The 18430-nt window shown below is 46.7% G+C and overlaps 1 protein-coding gene across 1 annotated transcript in view; it reads left to right on the forward strand.

Annotated features, from left to right (window-relative positions):
* fat3b (FAT atypical cadherin 3b) overlaps nucleotides 1-18430 on the forward strand; it is a 297423-nt gene that overhangs the window by 222068 nt on the left and 56925 nt on the right. The window contains exon 59 of the mRNA XM_090226225.1: nucleotides 1-160. This exon is cut by the window's left edge and continues 9 nt beyond it. Within this exon, the coding sequence (XP_090082351.1) occupies nucleotides 1-160 (160 nt within the window). The remainder of the gene's footprint in view (nucleotides 161-18430) is intronic.

Below are 18430 nucleotides of genomic sequence, written 5' to 3' on the forward strand. Positions count from 1 at the left end.
TAACGCCACTGTGAGTGACGGTCGTTACTCTGTCCCAGTGGTCGTAACGGTCGTGGTTGAACAGGTGACTGAGGATCTCCTCCGTAGCGCCATCACCCTGAGGTTTTCCTCGCTGACCCCTGAAGACCTGCTCGGGCGTCATCTTAATAATATCAAGCAGGTTTGTGTGTCATCTTGAGAACCTTGAGCAAGGCATTTCACCCATAGAAACTGCCCCAGTGCTGCCACCCTGTATATCAATCAGGTAGGTGTGCTCATAGCATTTAGAAACTGCTCCAGGGGTTAGGTTTAGTATTTAGTACCAGGGGTTAGGTTTAGTATTTAGTACCAGGGGTTAGTACCAGGGGTTAGTACCAGGGGTTAGGTTTAGTACCAGGGATTAGGTTTAGTACCAGGGGTTAGGTTTAGTACCAGGGATTAGGTTTAGTACCAGGGGTTAGTACCAAGTATTAGGTTTAGTACCAGGGGTTAGTACCAGGGATTAGGTTTAGTACCAGGGATTAGGTTTAGTACCAGGGTTTAGGGTTAGTCCCAGGGGTTAGGTTTAGTACCAGGGATTAGGTTTAGTACCAGGGGTTAGTACCAGGTACTAGGGTTAGTACCAGGGGTTAGGTTTAGTACCAGGGTTTAGGGTTAGTACCAGGGGTTAGGTTTAGTACCAGGGGTTTGTACCAGGGATTAGGTTTAATACCAGGAGTTAGGTTTAGTACCAGGGAGTAGGTTTAGTACCAGGGGTTATGTTTAGTACCAGGGGTTAGTACCAGGGGTTAGTACCAGGGGTTAGGTTTTGTACCAGGGGTTAGGTTTGGTACCCGGGTTTAGGTTTAGTACCAGGGGTTAGGTTTAGTACCAGAGATTAGAACCAGGGGTTACGGTTAGTACCAGAGATTAGTACCAGGGGTTTTGTTGAGTACCAGGGGTTGGGTTTAGCACCAGGATTTAGTACCAGGGGTTAGGTTTAGTACCAGGGGTTAGGTTTTTTACCATAGATTAGTACCTGGGGTTAGGGTTAGTACCAGGGGTTAGGTTTAGTATCAGGGGTTAGGTTTAGTACCAGAGATTAGTACCAGGGATTAGGTTTAGTACCAGGGGTTAGGTTTAGTACCAGAGATTAGTACCAGGGGTTAGGTTTAGTACCAGGGGTTAGTACCAGGGGTTAGGGTGAGTATCCAGGGGTTAGGGTTAGTAACAGGGGTTAGGTTTAGTACCAGGGGTTAGTACCAGGGGTTAGGGTTAGTACCAGGGGTTAGGTTTAGTACCAGGGGTTAGTACCAGGGGTTAGGTTTAGTACCAGGGGTTAGTACCAGGGGTTAGTGTTAATATCAGGGGTTGGAGTTAGTACCAGGGGTTAGGGTTAGTACCAGGGGTTAGGTTTAGTACCAGGGGTTAGTACCAGGGGTTAGGTTTAGTACCAGGGGTTAGTACCAGGGTTTAGTACCAGGGGTTAGTACCAGGGGTTATGTTTAGTACCAGGTGTTTGGGTTAGTACCAGGGGTTAGTGTGAGTACCAGGGGTTAGGGTGAGTACCAGGGGTTAGGGTTAGTACCAGGGGTTAGGGTTAGTACCAGGGATGAGTGCCAGGGTTTAGGTTTAGTACAAGGGGTTAGGTTTAGTACCAGGGGTTATGTTTAGTACCAGGGGTTAGGTTTAGTACCAGGGGTTAGGGTTAGTACCAGGGGTTAGTACCAGGGGTTAGGTTTAGTACCAGGGGTTAGGTTTAGTACCAGGGGTTATGTTTAGTACCTGGGCTTAGGTTTAGTACCAGGGGTTAGGTTTAGTACCAGAGATTAGAACCAGGGGTTAGGGTTAGTTCCAGAGATTAGTACCAGGGGTTATGCTGAGTACCAGGGGTTGGGTTTAGTACCAGGATTTAGTACCAGGGGTTAGGTTTAGTACCAGAGGTTAGTACCAGGGGTTAGGGTGAGTACCAGGGGCTAAGGTTAGTATCAGGGGTTAGTACCAGGGGTTAGGGTTAGTACCAGGGGTTAGTACCAGGGGTTAGGGTTAGTACCAGGGGTTAGGTTTAGTGCCAGGGGTTAGGTTTAGTACCAGGGGTTAGTACCAGGGGTTAGGGTTAGTACCAGGGGTTAGGGTTAGTACCAGGGGTTAGGTTTAGTACCAGGGGTTAGTACCAGGGGTTAGTATCAGGGGTTAGGGTTAGTTTCAGGGGTTAGGTTTAGTACCAGGGGTTAGGTTTAGTACCAGGGGTTAGTACCAGGGGTTAGGGTTAGTACCAGGGGTTAGGTTTAGTACCAGGGGTTAGTACCAGGGGTTAGGGTTAGTACCAGGGGTTAGTACCAGCGGTTAGGTTTAGTACCAGGGGTTAGTACCAGGGGTTAGGGTTAGTACCAGGGATTAGGTTTAGTACCAGGGGTTATGTTTAGTACCAGGGGTTAGGGTTAGTACCAGGGGTTAGGGTTGGTACCAGGGGTTAGTGCCAGGGATTAGTACCAGGGATTAGGTTTAGTACCAGGGGTTAGTACCATTGGTTAGTACCAGGGCTTAGTATCATGGTTTAGGTTTAGTACCAGGGGTTAGGGTTAGTACCAGGGATTAGTACCAGGGTTTAGGTTCAGTACCAGGGTTAGGTTTAGTATCAGGGGTTAGGGTAGTACCAGGGATTAGGTTTAGTACCAGGGATTATGGTTAGTACCAGGGATTAGGTTTAGTACCAGAGGTTAGGTTTAGTACCAGGGTTTAGTACCAGGGGTTAGTACCAGGGGTTATTGTTAGTATCAGGGGTTAGGGTTAGTACCAGGGATTAGTACCAGGGTTTAGGTTCAGTACCAGGGTTAGGTTTAGTACCAGGGGTTAGGTTTAGTACCAGGGGTTAGGTTTAGTACCAGGGGTTAGTACCAGGGGTTAGGGTTAGTACCAGGGGTTAGGTTTAGTACCAGGGGTCAGTACCAGCGGTTAGGTTTAGTACCAGGGGTTAGTACCAGAGGTTAGGGTTAGTACCAGGGATTAGGTTTAGTACCAGGGGTTAGTACCAGGAGTTAGGTTTAGTACCAGGGATTAGGTTTAGTACCAGGGGTTAGGATTAGTACCAGGGTTAGGTTTAGTACCAGGGGTTAGGTCCAGGGGTTAGGGTTAGTACCAGGGGTTAGGGTTGGTACCAGGGTTAGTGCCAGGGATTAGTACTAGGGATTAGGTTTAGTACCAGGGGTTAGTACCAGGGGTTAGTACCAGGGCTTAGTATCATGGTTTAGGTTTAGTACCAGGGGTTAGGGTTAGTACCAGGGATTAGTACCAGGGTTTAGGTTCAGTACCAGGGTTAGGTTTAGTATCAGGGGTTAGGGTAGTACCAGGGATTAGGTTTAGTACCAGGGATTATGGTTAGTACCAGGGATTAGTACCACGGTTTAGTACCAGGGGTTAGGGTTGGTACCAGGGATTAGTACCAGGGTTTAGGTTTAGTGCCAGGGGTTAGGTTTAGTACCAGGGGTTAGGTTTAGTACCAGGGATTTGGGTTAGTACCAGGGGTTAGTACCAGGGGTTAGTACCAGGAGTTATGTTTAGTACCAGGGGTTAGGGTTAGTACCAGGGTTTAGGTTTAGTACCAGGGGTTATGTTTAGTCCCAGGGGTTAGTACCAGGGGTTAGTACCAGGGTTTAGGTTTAGTATCAGGGGTTAGGGTTAATATCAGGGGTTAGGGTTACTACCAGGGGTTAGGTTTAGTACCATGGGTTAGGGTTAATATCAGGGGTTAGGGTTAGTGCCAGGGGTTAGGGTTAATATCAGGGGTTAGGGTTAATATCAGGGGTTAGGGTCAATACCAGGGGTTAGGGTTAATATCAGGGGTTAGGGTTAATACCAGGGGTTAGGGTTAATATCAGGGGTTAGGGTTAGTACCAGGGGTTAGGGTTAGTATCAGGGGTTAGGGTTAATATAAGGGGTTAGGGTTAATATCAGTGGTTAGGGTTAATATCAGGGGTTAGGGTTAATATCAGGGGTTAGGGTTAATACCAGGGGTTAGTACCAGGGGTTAATATCAGGCGTTAGGGTTAATTTCAGGGTTTAGGGTTAGTACCAGGGGTTAGGGTTAATATCAGGGGTTAGGGTTAATACCAGGGGTTAGGGTTAATATCAGGGGTTAGTGTTAGTACCAGGGGTTAGGGTTAGTATCAGGGGTTAGGGTTAATATCAGGGGTTAGGGTTAATACCAGGGGTTAGGGTTAATACCAGGGGTTAGGGTTAATACCAGGGGTTAGGGTTAATATTAGGGGTTAGGGTTAATACTAGGGGTTAGGGTTAGTACCAGGGGTTAGGGTTAATATCAGGGGTTAGGGTTAATATCAGGGGTTAGGGTTAATACTAGGGGTTAGGGTTAGTACCAGGGGTTAGGGTTAGTATCAGGGGTTAGGGTTAATACCAGGGATTATGGTTAGTACCAGGGATTAGTACCACGGTTTAGTACCAGGGGTTAGGGTTGGTACCAGGGATTAGTACCAGGGTTTAGGTTTAGTGCCAGGGGTTAGGTTTAGTACCAGGGGTTAGGTTTAGTACCAGGGATTTGGGTTAGTACCAGGGGTTAGTACCAGGGGTTAGTACCAGGGTTTAGGTTCAGTACCAGGGTTAGGTTTAGTATCAGGGGTTAGGGTAGTACCAGGGATTAGGTTTAGTACCAGGGATTATGGTTAGTACCAGGGATTAGTACCACGGTTTAGTACCAGGGGTTAGGGTTGGTACCAGGGATTAGTACCAGGGTTTAGGTTTAGTGCCAGGGGTTAGGTTTAGTACCAGGGGTTAGGTTTAGTACCAGGGATTTGGGTTAGTACCAGGGGTTAGTACCAGGGGTTAGTACCAGGAGTTATGTTTAGTACCAGGGGTTAGGGTTAGTACCAGGGTTTAGGTTTAGTACCAGGGGTTATGTTTAGTCCCAGGGGTTAGTACCAGGGGTTAGTACCAGGGTTTAGGTTTAGTATCAGGGGTTAGGGTTAATATCAGGGGTTAGGGTTAGTACCAGGGGTTAGGTTTAGTACCATGGGTTAGGGTTAATATCAGGGGTTAGGGTTAGTGCCAGGGGTTAGGGTTAATATCAGGGGTTAGGGTTAATATCAGGGGTTAGGGTCAATACCAGGGGTTAGGGTTAATATCAGGGGTTAGGGTTAATACCAGGGGTTAGGGTTAATATCAGGGGTTAGGGTTAGTACCAGGGGTTAGGGTTAGTATCAGGGGTTAGGGTTAATATAAGGGGTTAGGGTTAATATCAGTGGTTAGGGTTAATATCAGGGGTTAGGGTTAATATCAGGGGTTAGGGTTAATACCAGGGGTTAGTACCAGGGGTTAATATCAGGCGTTAGGGTTAATTTCAGGGTTTAGGGTTAGTACCAGGGGTTAGGGTTAATATCAGGGGTTAGGGTTAATACCAGGGGTTAGGGTTAATATCAGGGGTTAGTGTTAGTACCAGGGGTTAGGGTTAGTATCAGGGGTTAGGGTTAATATCAGGGGTTAGGGTTAATACCAGGGGTTAGGGTTAATACCAGGGGTTAGGGTTAATACCAGGGGTTAGGGTTAATATTAGGGGTTAGGGTTAATACTAGGGGTTAGTGTTAGTACCAGGGGTTAGGGTTAATATCAGGGGTTAGGGTTAATACCAGGGGTTAGGGTTAATACTAGGGGTTAGGGTTAGTACCAGGGGTTAGGGTTAGTATCAGGGGTTAGGGTTAATACCAGGGGTTAGGGTTAGTACCAGGGGTTAGGGTTAATATCAGGGGTTAGGGTTAATACTAGGGGTTAGGTTTAATACCAGGGGTTAGGGTTAGTACCAGGGGTTAGGGTTAGTACCAGGGGTTAGGGTTAGTACCAGGGTTTAGGGTTAGTACCAGGGATTAGTACCAGGGGTTAGGGTTAATATCAGGGGTTAGGGTTAGTACCAGGGGTTAGGGTTAGTACCAGGGGTTAGTACCAGGGGTTAGGGTTAATATCAGAGGTTAGGGTTAGTACCAGGGGTTAGGGTTAGTACCAGGGGTTAGGGTTAGTATCAGGGGTTAGGGTTAGTACCAGGGGTTAGGGTTAATACCAGGGGTTAGGGTTAATATCAGGGGTTAGGGTTAATACCAGGGGTTAGGGTTAATACCAGGGGTTAGGGTTAATACCAGGGGTTAGGGTTAGTACAAGGGGTTAGGGTTAGTACCAGGGGTTAGTGTTAGTACCAGGGGTTAGGGTTAATATAAGGGGTTAGGATTAGGATTGTTTCTCCAACCTCTCCTGGTTTGTGTTCTGTATCTGTTTTCTGTCCTGGAAGGGAAGAGTAAAACTACTTAGAAAAGTATTACTAACGTTGTTGTTTCGTTTACTACACCAGGAGTTAGGGTTAGTACCAGGGGTTAGGGTTAGTACCAGGGGTTAGAGTTAGTACCAGGGGTTAGTGTTAGTACCAGGGGTTAGGGTTAGTACCAGGGGTTAGGGTTAGTGCCAGGGGTTAGGGTTAATATCAGGGGTTAGGGTTAATACCAGGGGTAGGGTTAGTACCAGGGGTTAGGGTTAGTACCAGGGGTTAGGTTTAGTACCAGGGATTAGTGTTAGTACCAGGGGTTAGGGTTAGTACCAGGGGTTAGGGTTAATATCAGGGGTTAGGGTTAGTCCCAGGGGTTAGGGTTAGTACCAGGGGTTAGGGTTAGTACCAGGGGTTAGGTTTAGTACCAGGGGTTAGGGTTAGTACCAGGGGTTAGGGTTGGTACCAGGGGTTAGGGTTAGTACCAGGGGTTAGTGTTAGTACCAGGGGTTAGGGTTAGTACCAGGGGTTAGGGTTAGTACCAGGGTTAGTGTTAGTACCAGGGGTTAGGTTTAGTACCAGGGGTTAGGGTTAGTACCAGGGGTTAGGGTTAGTACCAGGGGTTAGGGTTAGTACCAGGGGTTAGGTTTAATACCAGGGGTTAGGGTTAGTACCAGGGGTTAGGGTTAGTACCAGGGGTTAGGGTTAGTACCAGGGGTTAGTGTTAGTATCAGGGGTTAGGGTTAGTACCAGGGGTTAGGGTTAGTACCAGGGGTTAGTGTTAGTACCAGGGGTTAGGGTTAGTACCAGGGGTTAGGGTTAATATAAGGGGTTAGGATTAGGATTGTTTCTCCAACCTCTCCTGGTTTGTGTTCTGTATCTGTTTTCTGTCCTGGAAGGGAAGAGTAAAACTACTTAGAAAAGTATTACTAACGTTGTTGTTTAGTTAATGACACCAGGGGTTAGGGTTAGTACCAGGGGTTAGGGTTAATATCAGGGGTTAGGGTTAATATCAGGGGTTAGGGTTAATACTAGGGGTTAGGGTTAGTACCAGGGGTTAGGGTTAGTATCAGGGTTTAGGGTTAATACCAGGGGTTAGGGTTAGTACCAGGGGTTAGGGTTAATATCAGGGGTTAGGGTTAATACTAGGGGTTAGGTTTAATACCAGGGGTTAGGGTTAGTTCCAGGGGTTAGGGTTAGTACCAGGGGTTAGGGTTAGTACCAGGGGTTAGGGTTAGTACCAGGGATTAGTACCAGGGGTTAGGGTTAATATCAGGGGTTAGGGTTAGTACCAGGGGTTAGGGTTAGTACCAGGGGTTAGTACCAGGGGTTAGGGTTAATATCAGAGGTTAGGGTTAGTACCAGGGGTTAGGGTTAGTACCAGGGGTTAGGGTTAGTATCAGGGGTTAGGGTTAGTACCAGGGGTTAGGGTTAATACCAGGGGTTAGGGTTAATATCAGGGGTTAGGGTTAATACCAGGGGTTAGGGTTAATACCAGGGGTTAGGGTTAGTACCAGGGGTTAGGGTTAGTACCAGGGGTTAGTGTTAGTACCAGGGGTTAGGGTTAATGTAAGGGGTTAGGATTAGGATTGTTTCTCCAACCTCTCCTGGTTTGTGTTCTGTATCTGTTTTCTGTCCTGGAAGGGAAGAGTAAAACTACTTAGAAAAGTATTACTAACGTTGTTGTTTCGTTAATGACACCAGGGGTTAGGGTTAGTACCAGGGGTTAGGGTTAGTACCAGGGGTTAGGGTTAGTACCAGGGGTTAGAGTTAGTACCAGGGGTTAGTGTTAGTACCAGGGGTTAGGGTTAGTACCAGGGGTTAGTGTTAGTACCAGGGGTTAGGGTTAATACCAGGGGTTAGAGTTAGTACCAGGGGTTAGTGTTAGTACCATGGGTTAGGGTTAGTACCAGGGGTTAGGGTTAATACCAGGGGTTAGTGTTAGTACCAGGGGTTAGTGTTAGTATCAGGGGTTAGGGTTAGTACCAGGGGTTAGGGTTAGTACCAGGGGTTAGTGTTAGTACCAGGGGTTTTTTTTTTTTTTTTTTTTTTTTTTAACCTTTATTTAACCAGGCAAGTCAGTTAAGAACAAATTCTTATTTTCAATGACGGCCTGGGAACAGTGGGTTAACTGCCTGTTCAGGGGCAGAACGACAGATTTGTACCTTGTCAGCTCGGGGGTTTGAACTCACAACCTTCCGGTTACTAGTCCAACACTCTAACCACTAGGCTACCCTGCCGCCCCAGGGGTTAGGGTTAGTACCAGGGGTTAGGGTTAATATAAGGGGTTAGGATTAGGATTGTTTCTCCAACCTCTCCTGGTTTGTGTTCTGTATCTGTTTTCTGTCCTGGAAGGGAAGAGTAAAACTACTTAGAAAAGTATTACTAACGTTGTTGTTTAGTTAATGACACCAGGGGTTAGGGTTAATATCAGGGGTTAGGGTTAATATCAGGGGTTAGGGTTAATACTAGGGGTTAGGGTTAGTACCAGGGGTTAGGGTTAGTATCAGGGTTTAGGGTTAATACCAGGGGTTAGGGTTAGTACCAGGGGTTAGGGTTAATATCAGAGGTTAGGGTTAATACTAGGGGTTAGGTTTAATACCAGGGGTTAGGGTTAGTTCCAGGGGTTAGGGTTAGTACCAGGGGTTAGGGTTAGTACCAGGGGTTAGGGTTAGTACCAGGGATTAGTACCAGGGGTTAGGGTTAATATCAGGGGTTAGGGTTAGTACCAGGGGTTAGGGTTAGTACCAGGGGTTAGGGTTAGTACCAGGGGTTAGTGTTAGTACCAGGGGTTAGGGTTAGTACCAGGGGTTAGGGTTAATACCAGGGGTTAGTGTTAGTACCAGGGGTTAGGGTTAGTACCAGGGGTTAGTGTTAGTATCAGGGGTTAGGGTTAGTACCAGGGGTTAGGGTTAATATCAGGGGTTAGGGTTAATATAAGGGGTTAGGGTTAATACCAGGGGTTAGGGTTAATATCAGGGGTTAGGGTTAATATAAGGGGTTAGGATTAGGATTGTTTCTCCAACCTCTCCTGGTTTGTGTTCTGTATCTGTTTTCTGTCCTGGAAGGGAAGAGTAAAACTACTTAGAAAAGTATTACTAACGTTGTTGTTTAGTTAATGACACCAGGGGTTAGGGTTAATATCAGGGGTTAGGGTTAATATCAGGGGTTAGGGTTAATACTAGGGGTTAGGGTTAGTACCAGGGGTTAGGGTTAGTATCAGGGTTTAGGGTTAATACCAGGGGTTAGGGTTAGTACCAGGGGTTAGGGTTAATATCAGAGGTTAGGGTTAATACTAGGGGTTAGGTTTAATACCAGGGGTTAGGGTTAGTTCCAGGGGTTAGGGTTAGTACCAGGGGTTAGGGTTAGTACCAGGGGTTAGGGTTAGTACCAGGGATTAGTACCAGGGGTTAGGGTTAATATCAGGGGTTAGGGTTAGTACCAGGGGTTAGGGTTAGTACCAGGGGTTAGGGTTAGTACCAGGGGTTAGTGTTAGTACCAGGGGTTAGGGTTAGTACCAGGGGTTAGGGTTAATACCAGGGGTTAGTGTTAGTACCAGGGGTTAGGGTTAGTACCAGGGGTTAGTGTTAGTATCAGGGGTTAGGGTTAGTACCAGGGGTTAGGGTTAATATCAGGGGTTAGGGTTAATATAAGGGGTTAGGGTTAATACCAGGGGTTAGGGTTAATATCAGGGGTTAGGGTTAATATCAGGGGTTAGGGTTAGTACCAGGGGTTAGGGTTAGTACCAGGGGTTAGGGTTAATACCAGGGGTTAGGGTTAGTACCAGGGGTTAGGGTTAGTTCCAGGGGTTAGGGTTAATATCAGGGGTTAGGGTTAGTACCAGGGGTTAGGGTTAGTACCAGGGGTTAGGGTTAATACCAGGGGTTAGTGTTAGTACCAGGGGTTAGGGTTAGTACCAGGGGTTAGGGTTAATACCAGGGTTTAGGGTTAGTACCAGGGGTTAGGGTTAGTACCAGGGGTTAGGGTTAGTACCAGGGGTTAGAGTTAGTACCAGGGGTTAGTGTTAGTACCAGGGGTTAGGGTTAGTACCAGGGGTTAGTGTTAGTACCAGGGGTTAGGGTTAGTACCAGGGGTTAGGGTTAATACCAGGGGTTAGTGTTAGTACCAGGGGTTAGGGTTAGTACCAGGGGTTAGTGTTAGTATCAGGGGTTAGGATTAGTACCAGGGGTTAGGGTTAATATCAGGGGTTAGGGTTAATATAAGGGGTTAGGGTTAATACCAGGGGTTAGGGTTAATATCAGGGGTTAGGGTTAATATCAGGGGTTAGGGTTAGTACCAGGGGTTAGGGTTAGTACCAGGGGTTAGGGTTAATACCAGGGGTTAGTGTTAGTATCAGGGGTTAGGGTTAGTACCAGGGGTTAGGGTTAGTACCAGGGGTTAGTGTTAGTACCAGGGGTTAGGGTTAGTACCAGGGGTTAGGGTTAATATAAGGGGTTAGGATTAGGATTGTTTCTCCAACCTCTCCTGGTTTGTGTTCTGTATCTGTTTTCTGTCCTGGAAGGGAAGAGTAAAACTACTTAGAAAAGTATTACTAACGTTGTTGTTTAGTTAATGACACCAGGGGTTAGGGTTAGTACCAGGGGTTAGGGTTAATATCAGGGGTTAGGGTTAATATCAGGGGTTAGGGTTAATACTAGGGGTTAGGGTTAGTACCAGGGGTTAGGGTTAGTATCAGGGTTTAGGGTTAATACCAGGGGTTAGGGTTAGTACCAGGGGTTAGGGTTAATATCAGGGGTTAGGGTTAATACTAGGGGTTAGGTTTAATACCAGGGGTTAGGGTTAGTTCCAGGGGTTAGGGTTAGTACCAGGGGTTAGGGTTAGTACCAGGGGTTAGGGTTAGTACCAGGGATTAGTACCAGGGGTTAGGGTTAATATCAGGGGTTAGGGTTAGTACCAGGGGTTAGGGTTAGTACCAGGGGTTAGTACCAGGGGTTAGGGTTAATATCAGAGGTTAGGGTTAGTACCAGGGGTTAGGGTTAGTACCAGGGGTTAGGGTTAGTATCAGGGGTTAGGGTTAGTATCAGGGGTTAGGGTTAGTACCAGGGGTTAGGGTTAATATCAGGGGTTAGGGTTAATATAAGGGGCTAGGGTTAATACCAGGGGTTAGGGTTAATATCAGGGGTTAGGGTTAATATCAGGGGTTAGGGTTAGTACCAGGGGTTAGTGTTAGTACCAGGGGTTAGGGTTAGTACCAGGGGTTAGGGTTAATACCAGGGGTTAGTGTTAGTACCAGGGGTTAGGGTTAGTACCAGGGGTTAGTGTTAGTATCAGGGGTTAGGATTAGTACCAGGGGTTAGGGTTAATATCAGGGGTTAGGGTTAATATAAGGGGTTAGGGTTAATACCAGGGGTTAGGGTTAATATCAGGGGTTAGGGTTAATATCAGGGGTTAGGGTTAGTACCAGGGGTTAGGGTTAGTACCAGGGGTTAGGGTTAATACCAGGGGTTAGTGTTAGTATCAGGGGTTAGGGTTAGTACCAGGGGTTAGGGTTAGTACCAGGGGTTAGTGTTAGTACCAGGGGTTAGGGTTAGTACCAGGGGTTAGGGTTAATATAAGGGGTTAGGATTAGGATTGTTTCTCCAACCTCTCCTGGTTTGTGTTCTGTATCTGTTTTCTGTCCTGGAAGGGAAGAGTAAAACTACTTAGAAAAGTATTACTAACGTTGTTGTTTAGTTAATGACACCAGGGGTTAGGGTTAGTACCAGGGGTTAGGGTTAATATCAGGGGTTAGGGTTAATATCAGGGGTTAGGGTTAATACTAGGGGTTAGGGTTAGTACCAGGGGTTAGGGTTAGTATCAGGGTTTAGGGTTAATACCAGGGGTTAGGGTTAGTACCAGGGGTTAGGGTTAATATCAGGGGTTAGGGTTAATACTAGGGGTTAGGTTTAATACCAGGGGTTAGGGTTAGTTCCAGGGGTTAGGGTTAGTACCAGGGGTTAGGGTTAGTACCAGGGGTTAGGGTTAGTACCAGGGATTAGTACCAGGGGTTAGGGTTAATATCAGGGGTTAGGGTTAGTACCAGGGGTTAGGGTTAGTACCAGGGGTTAGTACCAGGGGTTAGTGTTAATATCAGAGGTTAGGGTTAGTACCAGGGGTTAGGGTTAGTACCAGGGGTTAGGGTTAGTATCAGGGGTTAGGGTTAGTACCAGGGGTTAGTGTTAATACCAGGGGTTAGGGTTAATATCAGGGGTTAGGGTTAATACCAGGGGTTAGGGTTAATACCAGGGGTTAGGGTTAGTACCAGGGGTTAGGGTTAGTACCAGGGGTTAGTGTTAGTACCAGGGGTTAGGGTTAATATAAGGGGTTAGGATTAGGATTGTTTCTCCAACCTCTCCTGGTTTGTGTTCTGTATCTGTTTTCTGTCCTGGAAGGGAAGAGTAAAACTACTTAGAAAAGTATTACTAACGTTGTTGTTTCGTTAATGACACCAGGGGTTAGGGTTAGTACCAGGGGTTAGGGTTAGTACCAGGGGTTAGGGTTAGTACCAGGGGTTAGAGTTAGTACCAGGGGTTAGTGTTAGTACCAGGGGTTAGGGTTAGTACCAGGGGTTAGTGTTAGTACCAGGGGTTAGGGTTAGTACCAGGGGTTAGGGTTAATACCAGGGGTTAGTGTTAGTACCAGGGGTTAGGGTTAGTACCAGGGGTTAGTGTTAGTATCAGGGGTTAGGGTTAGTACCAGGGGTTAGGGTTAATATCAGGGGTTAGGGTTAATATAAGGGGTTAGGGTTAATACCAGGGGTTAGGGTTAATATCAGGGGTTAGGGTTAATATCAGGGGTTAGGGTTAGTACCAGGGGTTAGGGTTAGTACCAGGGGTTAGGGTTAATACCAGGGGTTAGGGTTAGTACCAGGGGTTAGGGTTAGTACCAGGGGTTAGGGTTAATATCAGGGGTTAGGGTTAGTACCAGGGGTTAGGGTTAGTACCAGGGGTTAGGGTTAATACCAGGGGTTAGTGTTAGTACCAGGGGTTAGGGTTAGTACCAGGGGTTAGGGTTAATACCAGGGGTTAGGGTTAGTACCAGGGGTTAGGGTTAGTACCAGGGGTTAGTGTTAGTAACAGGGGTTAGGGTTAGTACCAGGGGTTAGGGTTAATACCAGGGGTTAGTGTTAGTACCAGGGGTTAGGGTTAATATAAGGGGTTAGGATTAGGATTGTTTCTCCAACCTCTCCTGGTTTGTGTTCTGTATCTGTTTTCTGTCCTGGAAGGGAAGAGTAAAACTACTTAGAAAAGTATTACTAACGTTGTTGTTTCGTTAATGACACCAGAGGTTAGGGTTAGTACCAGGGGTTAGGGTTAATATCAGGGGTTAGGGTTAGTACCAGGGGTTAGGGTTAGTACCAGGGGTTAGGGTTAGTACCAGGGGTTAGTGTTAGTACCACGGGTTAGGGTTAATATAAGGGGTTAGGATTAGGATTGTTTCTCCAACCTCTCCTGGTTTGTGTTCTGTATCTGTTTTCTGTCCTGGAAGGGAAGAGTAAAACTACTTAGAAAATTATTACTAACGTTGTTGTTTCGTTAATGACACCAGGGGTTAGGGTTAGTACCAGGGGTTAGGGTTAGTACCAGGGGTTAGGGTTAATATCAGGGGTTAGGGTTAATACCAGGGGTTAGGGTTAGTACCAGGGGTTAGGGTTAGTACCAGGGGTTAGGGTTAATATCAGGGGTTAGGGTTAATATCAGGGGTTAGGGTTAATATCAGGGGTTAGGGTTAGTACCAGGGGTTAGGGTTAGTACCAGGGGTTAGGGTTAATACCAGGGGTTAGGGTTAGTACCAGGGATTAGTGTTAGTACCAGGGGTTAGGGTTAGTACCAGGGGTTAGGGTTAGTACCAGGGGTTAGGGTTAGTACCAGGGGTTAGGGTTAATATCAGGGGTTAGGGTTAGTACCAGGGGTTAGGGTTAGTACCAGGGGTTAGGGTTAGTACCAGGGGTTAGGGTTAATATCAGGGGTTAGGGTTAGTACCAGGGGTTAGGGTTAGTACCAGGGGTTAGTGTTAGTACCAGGGGTTAGGGTTAGTACCAGGGGTTAGTGTTAGTACCAGGGGTTAGGGTTAGTACCAGGGGTTAGGGTTAGTACCAGGGATTAGTACCAGGGGTTAGGGTTAATATCAGGGGTTAGGGTTAGTACCATGGGTTAGGGTTAGTACCAGGGGTTAGTACCAGGGGTTAGGGTTAATATCAGAGGTTAGGGTTAGTACCAGGGGTTAGGGTTAGTACCAGGGGTTAGGGTTAGTATCAGGGGTAAGGGTTAGTACCAGGGGTTAGGGTTAATACCAGGGGTTAGGGTTAATATCAGGGGTTAGGGTTAATACCAGGGGTTAGGGTTAATACCAGGGGTTAGGGTTAGTACCAGGGGTTAGGGTTAGTACCAGGGGTTAGTGTTAGTACCAGGGGTTAGGGTTAGTATCAGGGGTTAGTGTTAGTACCAGGGGTTAGGGTTACTACCAGGGGTTAGGGTTAATACCAGGGGTTAGTGTTAGTACCAGGGGTTAGTGTTAGTACCAGGGGTTAGTGTTAGTATCAGGGGTTAGGGTTAGTACCAGGGGTTAGGGTTAATATCAGGGGTTAGGGTTAATATAAGGGGTTAGGATTAGGATTGTTTCTCCAACCTCTCCTGGTTTGTGTTCTGTATCTGTTTTCTGTCCTGGAAGGGAAGAGTAAAACTACTTAGAAAAGTATTACTAACGTTGTTGTTTCGTTAATGACACCAGGGGTTAGGGTTAGTACCAGGGGTTAGGGTTAGTACCAGGGGTTAGGGTTAGTACCAGGGGTTAGAGTTAGTACCAGGGGTTAGTGTTAGTACCAAGGGTTAGGGTTAGTATCAGGGGTTAGTGTTAGTACCAGGGGTTAGGGTTACTACCAGGGGTTAGGGTTAATACCAGGGGTTAGTGTTAGTACCAGGGGTTAGTGTTAGTACCAGGGGTTAGTGTTAGTATCAGGGGTTAGGGTTAGTACCAGGGGTTAGGGTTAATATCAGGGGTTAGGGTTAATATAAGGGGTTAGGGTTAATACCAGGGGTTAGGGTTAATATCAGGGGTTAGGGTTAATATCAGGGGTTAGGGTTAGTACCAGGGGTTAGGGTTAGTACCAGGGGTAAGGGTTAATACCAGGGGTTAGGGTTAGTACCAGGGGTTAGGGTTAGTACCAGGGGTTAGGGTTAATATCAGGGGTTAGGGTTAATACCAGGGGTTAGGGTTAGTACCAGGGGTTAGGGTTAATACCAGGGGTTAGTGTTAGTACCAGGGGTTAGGGTTAGTACCAGGGGTTAGGGTTAATACCAGGGGTTAGGGTTAGTACCAGGGGTTAGTGTTAGTACCAGGGGTTAGGGTTAGTACCAGGGGTTAGGGTTAATACCAGGGGTTAGTGTTAGTACCAGGGGTTAGGGTTAATATAAGGGGTTAGGATTAGGATTGTTTCTCCAACCTCTCCTGGTTTGTGTTCTGTTTCTGTTTTCTGTCCTGGAAGGGAAGAGTAAAACTACTTAGAAAATTATTACTAACGTTGTTGTTTCGTTAATGACACCAGGGGTTAGGGTTAGTACCAGGGGTTAGGGTTAGTACCAGGGGTTAGGGTTAATATCAGGGGTTAGGGTTAATACCAGGGGTTAGGGTTAGTACCAGGGGTTAGGGTTAGTACCAGGGGTTAGGGTTAATATCAGGGGTTAGGGTTAATATCAGGGGTTAGGGTTAATATCAGGGGTTAGGGTTAGTACCAGGGGTTAGGGTTAGTACCAGGGGTTAGGGTTAATACCAGGGGTTAGGGTTAGTACCAGGGATTAGTGTTAGTACCAGGGGTTAGGGTTAGTACCAGGGGTTAGGGTTAGTACCAGGGGTTAGGGTTAGTACCAGGGGTTAGGGTTAATATCAGGGGTTAGGGTTAGTACCAGGGGTTAGGGTTAGTACCAGGGGTTAGGGTTAGTACCAGGGGTTAGGGTTAATATCAGGGGTTAGGGTTAGTACCAGGGGTTAGGGTTAGTACCAGGGGTTAGGGTTAGTACCAGGGGTTAGTGTTAGTACCAGGGGTTAGGGTTAGTACCAGGGGTTAGTGTTAGTACCAGGGGTTAGGGTTAGTACCAGGGGTTAGGGTTAGTACCAGGGATTAGTACCAGGGGTTAGGGTTAATATCAGGGGTTAGGGTTAGTACCATGGGTTAGGGTTAGTACCAGGGGTTAGTACCAGGGGTTAGGGTTAATATCAGAGGTTAGGGTTAGTACCAGGGGTTAGGGTTAGTACCAGGGGTTAGGGTTAGTATCAGGGGTAAGGGTTAGTACCAGGGGTTAGGGTTAATACCAGGGGTTAGGGTTAATATCAGGGGTTAGGGTTAATACCAGGGGTTAGGGTTAATACCAGGGGTTAGGGTTAGTACCAGGGGTTAGGGTTAGTACCAGGGGTTAGGGTTAGTACCAGGGGTTAGTGTTAGTACCAGGGGTTAGGGTTAGTATCAGGGGTTAGTGTTAGTACCAGGGGTTAGGGTTACTACCAGGGGTTAGGGTTAATACCAGGGGTTAGTGTTAGTACCAGGGGTTAGTGTTAGTACCAGGGGTTAGTGTTAGTATCAGGGGTTAGGGTTAGTACCAGGGGTTAGGGTTAATATCAGGGGTTAGGGTTAATATAAGGGGTTAGGATTAGGATTGTTTCTCCAACCTCTCCTGGTTTGTGTTCTGTATCTGTTTTCTGTCCTGGAAGGGAAGAGTAAAACTACTTAGAAAAGTATTACTAACGTTGTTGTTTCGTTAATGACACCAGGGGTTAGGGTTAGTACCAGGGGTTAGGGTTAGTACCAGGGGTTAGGGTTAGTACCAGGGGTTAGAGTTAGTACCAGGGGTTAGTGTTAGTACCAAGGGTTAGGGTTAGTATCAGGGGTTAGTGTTAGTACCAGGGGTTAGGGTTACTACCAGGGGTTAGGGTTAATACCAGGGGTTAGTGTTAGTACCAGGGGTTAGTGTTAGTACCAGGGGTTAGTGTTAGTATCAGGGGTTAGGGTTAGTACCAGGGGTTAGGGTTAATATCAGGGGTTAGGATTAATATAAGGGGTTAGGGTTAATACCAGGGGTTAGGGTTAATATCAGGGGTTAGGGTTAATATCAGGGGTTAGGGTTAGTACCAGGGGTTAGGGTTAGTACCAGGGGTAAGGGTTAATACCAGGGGTTAGGGTTAGTACCAGGGGTTAGGGTTAGTACCAGGGGTTAGGGTTAATATCAGGGGTTAGGGTTAATACCAGGGGTTAGGGTTAGTACCAGGGGTTAGGGTTAATACCAGGGGTTAGTGTTAGTACCAGGGGTTAGGGTTAGTACCAGGGGTTAGGGTTAATACCAGGGGTTAGGGTTAGTACCAGGGGTTAGTGTTAGTACCAGGGGTTAGGGTTAGTACCAGGGGTTAGGGTTAATACCAGGGGTTAGTGTTAGTACCAGGGGTTAGGGTTAATATAAGGGGTTAGGATTAGGATTGTTTCTCCAACCTCTCCTGGTTTGTGTTCTGTTTCTGTTTTCTGTCCTGGAAGGGAAGAGTAAAACTACTTAGAAAAGTATTACTAACGTTGTTGTTTCGTTAATGACACCAGAGGTTAGGGTTAGTACCAGGGGTTAGGGTTAATATCAGGGGTTAGGGTTAGTACCAGGGGTTAGGGTTAGTACCAGGGGTTAGGGTTAGTACCAGGGGTTAGGGTTAATACCAGGGGTTAGGGTTAGTATCAGGGGTTAGGGTTAGTACCAGGGGTTAGTGTTAGTACCAGGGGTTAGGGTTAATATAATGGGTTAGGATTAGGATTGTTTCTCCAACCTCTCCTGGTTTGTGTTCTGTATCTGTTTTCTGTCCTGGAATTGAAGAGTAAAACTACTTAGAAAATTATTACTAACGTTGTTGTTTCGTTAATGACACCAGGGGTTAGGGTTAGTACCAGGGGTTAGGGTTAGTACCAGGGGTTAGAGTTAGTACCAGGGGTTAGTGTTAGTACCAGGGGTTAGGGTTAGTATCAGGGGTTAGTGTTAGTACCAGGGGTTAGGGTTAGTACCAGGGGTTAGGGTTAATACCAGGGGTTAGTGTTAGTACCAGGGGTTAGGGTTAGTACCAGGGGTTAGTGTTAGTATCAGGGGTTAGGGTTAGTACCAGGGGTTAGGGTTAATATCAGGGGTTAGGGTTAATATAAGGGGTTAGGGTTAATACCAGGGGTTAGGGTTAATATCAGGGGTTAGGGTT

This window comes from Oncorhynchus mykiss, chromosome 29, assembly GCF_057628025.1.
Source record: "Oncorhynchus mykiss isolate SJ-2025 chromosome 29, ASM5762802v1, whole genome shotgun sequence".
NCBI lineage: Eukaryota > Metazoa > Chordata > Actinopteri > Salmoniformes > Salmonidae > Oncorhynchus > Oncorhynchus mykiss.